The sequence below is a fragment of the Austrofundulus limnaeus genome, unplaced genomic scaffold (genome assembly GCF_001266775.1).
Source record: "Austrofundulus limnaeus strain Quisiro unplaced genomic scaffold, Austrofundulus_limnaeus-1.0 Scaffold69, whole genome shotgun sequence".
Lineage (NCBI taxonomy): Eukaryota > Metazoa > Chordata > Actinopteri > Cyprinodontiformes > Rivulidae > Austrofundulus > Austrofundulus limnaeus.
In genome coordinates this window covers 1,639,304-1,645,475 of record NW_013952471.1, presented here as the reverse complement: position 1 = coordinate 1,645,475, position 6,172 = coordinate 1,639,304, and the positions used below count along the sequence as shown (strand labels likewise).

Below are 6,172 nucleotides of genomic sequence, written 5' to 3'. Positions count from 1 at the left end.
TATATATATATATTATTATTATTATTATTATTATTCTTATTCTTATTATTGTTATTATTTTGAGGATTAGCTGGTTCTGAAATCCCAGGAAATCCTGTGTTTATGACACAATTAGAGAGTTCCTGTTGTCCAACTCAACAGGTACAAAAATGGTTTGTGAAGCAGCCTCATGTGTTTTATATTTTGTTGCCAGTTTAAAATAAAATTATTCAGGTGCACGCCATATTTGGTCATATTTTAAAGAAGCTGTAAAAGATCCAGGATTGTCTGAGTGGTGCTGGACAATAACTGTGTTTCTGTCTCTGCAGCATCACTTCTGAAAGGCCTGAAGCATGCTAACATTGTCCTCCTCCATGACATCATCCACACCAAGGAGACCCTGACTCTGGTCTTTGAATATGTGGTAAGTTTTCTGACAGGTGCAGTAAAGAACTCTGAAGGTGGAGGGAACATGTGGGTTTTTGATTTTTATCCCACTTCCAAAGTTAAAGGAGCTGTGGATGATTTGATTGAAAAACATTTGGTTAAAATTTGTTTGGAGAATTTAAAGGCTCCACACTTCTATGTCAGCCAGACTGCACAAASCTGCACAAAGGAAACACCTATCAAAATTTAATAAACTTTAAACTACTGTTCTGCTACATTTACACTTTACACTTTATTTATTACATGCACATTTTATTTTGATTGCGCACAAATATCTAACCAGCTGTAATATAAAATAGAGTTATTAAAGAAGACTTGTTGAAGTTCAAACTGAATGAAGAGATTTTAAATGTGGCCTAGTACTTGGTACCAGACTTGCTGAGTGTTTCAGAAACTCCTGGGGCCTCGTGTATAAACAGTGCGTACGCATAAAAAAGTTACGTGCGCCAGGTTCTACGCCCACGTTGTGATATATAAAAAACAACGTTGCGTGAAAATGTGCGTATATTTACGCACACTTTTCACATGCTGTGAGAATGTGCGGCAGCCACGCAAAGTTTTTCAGTCGACAGTTTTAACCCACAAAGTCATGAATCTGACCTGAATCCACAGAAATATGACTTTGTTGTGTTTTCTGGATGTAAGGAGCGTCTGAACACGGTGTCAGATTTTTATTTTATTACGCAGTACGTGCGGCATAAAAATAATAATAAAATTAAAAAAAGGCTGAAGAGATGGAGCAAAATCGGATGCAAATGGTGGCTCACTGTATGGTAAGAATAATTATTTTTTCTGTATGTAGCCTTCTGGCTGATGCTGAGTTGAGTTGTGGCCGTAGCGCAGCAGCTGCGATTTGGGTAGATTCTCGAGCCAGGCGCGCGCACCCTCGCCAGCTGGGAAGGTGTTCATATGTGTCAACCCCTTTGGACGTTTACCTGTCTAATGAGCCTCAAAAATCTATATTTTTTGCTAAAAATCCGTAAGCTACCACTCGTACCCGCTCGTGGCGGTGGGGGTCTGTGGAGAAGACGGCGCCTGATGTAACGCAGGAGGAAAGGAGAGAGGAAAAAGTGGATAACTTGATGTTTTTTCATGTATTTATTTTAACTTCTGTTCAACGCCGTGTTCAACTAAATAGACAACAATATATTGAACATCACATTCGGGAGATGTCTGTAAATTTCAGKAAAATTTCAGGCTTTGGTTATCCCGTGCAAATGCGCCACATAAAACAATGACACCCCACTACTTATTTAGAGTTTTCTCACTCATTCTCCATTTAATTTATATTTTTCCTYCATCTAAAAATCATTTCTGATCCCACAGAGAGGACAATCTGAGCAGAATCTCACACGCTGGACATATTTACATCTATTTTACATATTTAAATGGAGGCGTGTCAGGGGAGGTTTCTCACATGCGTTCATTGGGATGTATAAAGGAAAGCTGCTCAGGAACCTGTGTGCGCACATTTTTATACATCTGAATTTTTTGGTGCGGTGCACTTTTCTAAATTTTTCCGTACGTCAACTTTCAGTGTGAAAGCTGTGCAATCCTTTATGCATGAGGCCCCAGGTCTACTGAGAGTCTCATCTCTGAGGCTTAAAAAGACGGTTTGAAAAAGAGGAACTATTGTTTTTATTATACTTTATTCTACTTTTATTAAACTGGCGTATTAAGCCTCGTTAATGGACAGACTGGTTGGAGATGACAGAAAGGTGACAGAAGTTTACAAAAATCACTTGTTACAAAAAAACAAACTTTCTCTGAGCACCCAGCATGTTTGAGTTAAACAGATGAGCTGCAGCAGACCACAGCAGGTCCTCCAGTCAGATAAAAACTAAACTAGACCAACAGAGGCCTCGTGGCAAAGAGTGCTCAGTTCTCATAATAAAAGTGGCCGTTTGCACGAAACTGGATAAGTATGTAAATCTGCAAAACCTCACAAATAAACAGTACTATGTGGTAAATGTTCATGTGTATAGGAATACTCATGAAATACTTATAAAAGTTATTGTTATTTGGAGTATGCAAGTTTCCAGCATGAGAGAGCAGCCAAAAGAAAATCATTAAAACCATAACCAACAACCTAGGAGAGGATAAATACTTTTAGAACTCGGTGTGTAAAAAAAAACACTTGAAGCTGAGAGCAGTTCAGACATTTTTCATCTCTCTTTCTGTTGTTTTATTCCTGCCAGGAGTTTCTGAGGTCACATTTAAATTCAGGTCAAATCTTTGTTCTCGATGTGCTGAGCGCAGCGTAATCCTCCCACCATCTTACTCAGCTTTCCTGCTGGACTGCCTTTAATGAGGGGGAGGGCTGCTGGAAGCCCCCTGTGCTCTGAAGGTTTAAAGTGTGAGCAGGACTCAGCAGGTGATGTTTAAATGAACACTGAGAGGAAAAGATTAGCTGAAGAGTTTCTACAGGAACATGGGTTAATCTCTTCACAGAATCCTCTCCAGTTTCACACGTTTCCACTGGAGCTGACTGGACTTTGCTTTGTTTTTTTAGCTATTTTAAAAGCCCTCATTTCTGAGGCACACTTATTCAATTTGCTGCTTTTGTTCAGCTTAAAATAAACAATAAATACATCAAAATGTGTGGTTTCATCAAGAACACTCTGCCATGACTTTGGTGAAAGTTTTTTCTATAAGGTAGACTAACTTTAGATATTATGTTAAATGGACTTTTTTGAACTTTATATGTGACCCATCACATCGAAACGAGGATTAAGTTTAAAAGTTGTATGTGGAGAAATAGGCATATATAGGGTTTTGATTAAAACACTTGCAAAAATGACATTTTGTCAAAACATAACAAAAAATGTGTTATCAATGTATCGTTTCAATGAACTGTCTGAAATGTTATCCTAAATAAATTTTGAGCAATAGCAAACAAAACCCCGATTTTGAGGAAAAACGCCTTAAAATGTTGATATTTTCACTGTAAGCTATCAAAGCTTTTGTTTCTTTCCAGCTGGGGAATCTCAATATTCAAATACTATTTGAGGTTTCTTTTTTAAAATGACATAAAAAATTCTCATTAAAATTACATAAAATTAGGATTTAGACTAAGATATTTATGTATTATTGTAACCAACAAGACAAATTAAATAATATATCTTGATCTACTAATGATATCAGGATGATCTAAGTGTTAAATGTAGCTTTTAAAACCAGGAACCTAAAAATATGATTGGGTCAATTTGACCAAATTTGACTTAATCCTCATTTCGATGTGATGGGTCACATATAGTCATTCCCTTATCAAAAACACACCAAGTGTGTTGCTTTAACTCATTCATGCATGTTTGAGAGATCCCGGAATCAACTGTAGCCATGTGGAGCTGCCTAAACATTTGCTGGTACAAAGCTCCGCCTATTTGCACAAAGCTCCTCCCTGGAGCTCAGTCTGCAGCCGAGCTCCCGCCCCACAGGGCACCCCTCCCCCACACAGCTCCACCAGAGTGAAACGCATTGTAAAAATTCAGTGCAAAACATKAGATGTAAAGGAGACGTTTTGAAAGATAATATCGTGTTCAGTTACTCAGWTTTGTGGAGAGGACAAGGGAACAAGTACAGAATTAAGACTTGAATGTTAAACGTAAGAACCAAAGCCATACACATACTCTGCGGCCGGGCCACAGCCTCAGACATTTATTCAGTTGTGGCTCTGGGGCGAGGCAGGAAGTTCCAGCTGCTCATATAGACTTTCTGACGGTTCCGGCCACTTCCTAGTGGCAAGCTGTCACATCGATTGGGTGTTCTTCCTACCATGTGACCAGAAACCCTCAGACAACAATCTTGAGTTCTGATGAGAGAAAACGTTATGTGTTGTAAGCGCTTCAGGCGTGTATTAACTTAATCTTATCAAAAGAGTACACTCTGTTTGAAGTGACTGTGACATAAGCCACTCAAAGCAGATTGTACATCACTAAATCACATAAAAATAGATTATTTTGCAAAATAATTTATCAGAACATATTCTATTTCACCTAAGAAAAAAGCAGTATGTATGGTGCTTTTAACAATCAGTAATAAACTGAATACATTTTCCTCTAACTATCATGCAAAATCCACTTTTTTAGCTGTTAAATACATTTTGTTGTCTCTCCTGGTGCCGCAAAGATATTTTTACAATCTGTTTGAGTCATATTTTTCAGCCCGCTCAGATTTCTCTATTTTCTCTTACATTTTTTGAGCTATTACGTCAAATTATCTGCAACGGAATTGATAAATTAGGTCTGGCCTTACCKACTACAATTATCTCGTCTTCATTCTTCTCTCACTCTCGGTCAGACTCTGGCTTCAACATGTAAGGCTGGATGGACAAGCCTTCCCTTGTTGACATATTTTAATTAAATTGTAAATAAAATGTTTTTGCAAGCTAGAAAATGCTAAACTCCTCTCTAAAGCATGAGTGGACCGGTCTGGAAGTCGGAGGGGGGCGGAGCTTGAATCTCAGTTAGTGTTAGTGTTAGTAATCCACCGGTGACAATAAATTATTCTCCTGTCTAACACCAAGTGTTTAATGTTTAAATGATTATAATGCTCAGTGTGACCTCATCAGGAGAAGTCTCTGTTACATGACACGACGTGAGCCACTCTCAGGTACTACCACCCCCCAATTCTGATCCAATATCTGGAAAAAGAACTCAGTTTTTCATTATTTATCATTCATGGAGCTTTTAGACCTGGTCCTTCATGGCCAGGTGTAGTTTTCAGACTTAGTCCTTTGAGGCCAGGTGTAGTTTTTAGACCTGGACTTTCAGGCCCAGATATAAAAACTACACCTGGACCTTTGGGCCCAGGTATAGTTTTTAGACCTGGTCCTTTGAGGTCAACTTTAATTTTTAGAACAGGATTTTCAGGGTCAGGTGTTGTTTGTAGACCTGGTCCTTCAGGGTCAGGTGTAATTAATGTAGATAGTTCTGTAATGAGGAGATGGGAGCAGGGATCCAAGTAAAGCTGTAGCTCAGGGGTGCCCAAAGTGTGGTCCGGGGGCCATTTGTGGACCCTGAGCTGATGTTTTGTGGCCCCTGAAGAATTATACTAATTTGTTTACAAATTTGTCCCCCCGGCACAGGTGTAGATGGAGACCTTCTATTTTTAAGTAAGACAAAATTATCACAGACAAAGTAAAATCTTCCAATAAAAAACACTGGCAACAATGCCAATTATGTGTCTTTAAATAACCAGGCTCTTCGCATTTTCCACATCTATCTAGTGACTTCTACTCAAAAGCTTATTTTGCTGCCCTCCAATTCACTTTTAATTAATTTATTAAATTTGTCTTTTCAACAAAAGAGCGACCTAAATCCTGATTTTATTGATCAGAATTGACTAAACTGGATTTTTATTCCCCAGTTGAAACCTAGAAAACTGCAAAATTTCTTTCAATAAGGGAAACCTGTAAAACACTTTTACAGTTCTGGATCTAGATTCATTTACACATCCATTTCCAGCAATAAATCTGACTACGTTATTTGTTTACAGCATCCAATGCTTGGTTTATTGCTGAGCAGGTAAATGAAAAATAGTTTTGGCCCTCAAGTCCTTCTGACTTTATGATTTTGGCCCATGTGACAAAATGTTTGGACACCCCTGCTGTAGCTGAACTACGGAGACCAAAGTGAGAAAGGTTTGAGACCAAAATAAATCTGGCTAGTTTGAGAGAATGATGGTTGCAGAAATGTTAGTAAAAATTCAAATTCAGAGAACAAGTCAGACTGACAGCAGAAAACTA

The 6,172-nt window shown here is 38.4% G+C and overlaps 1 protein-coding gene across 3 annotated transcripts in view; it reads left to right on the top strand.

Annotated features, from left to right (window-relative positions):
* cdk14 (cyclin dependent kinase 14) overlaps window positions 1–6,172 on the top strand; it is a 224,408-nt gene that overhangs the window by 92,334 nt on the left and 125,902 nt on the right. For all 3 annotated transcript variants that reach the window (XM_014010472.1, XM_014010474.1, XM_014010473.1), the window contains one exon: window positions 309–403. In XM_014010472.1, the coding sequence (XP_013865926.1) occupies window positions 309–403 (95 nt within the window). The remainder of the gene's footprint in view (window positions 1–308; window positions 404–6,172) is intronic.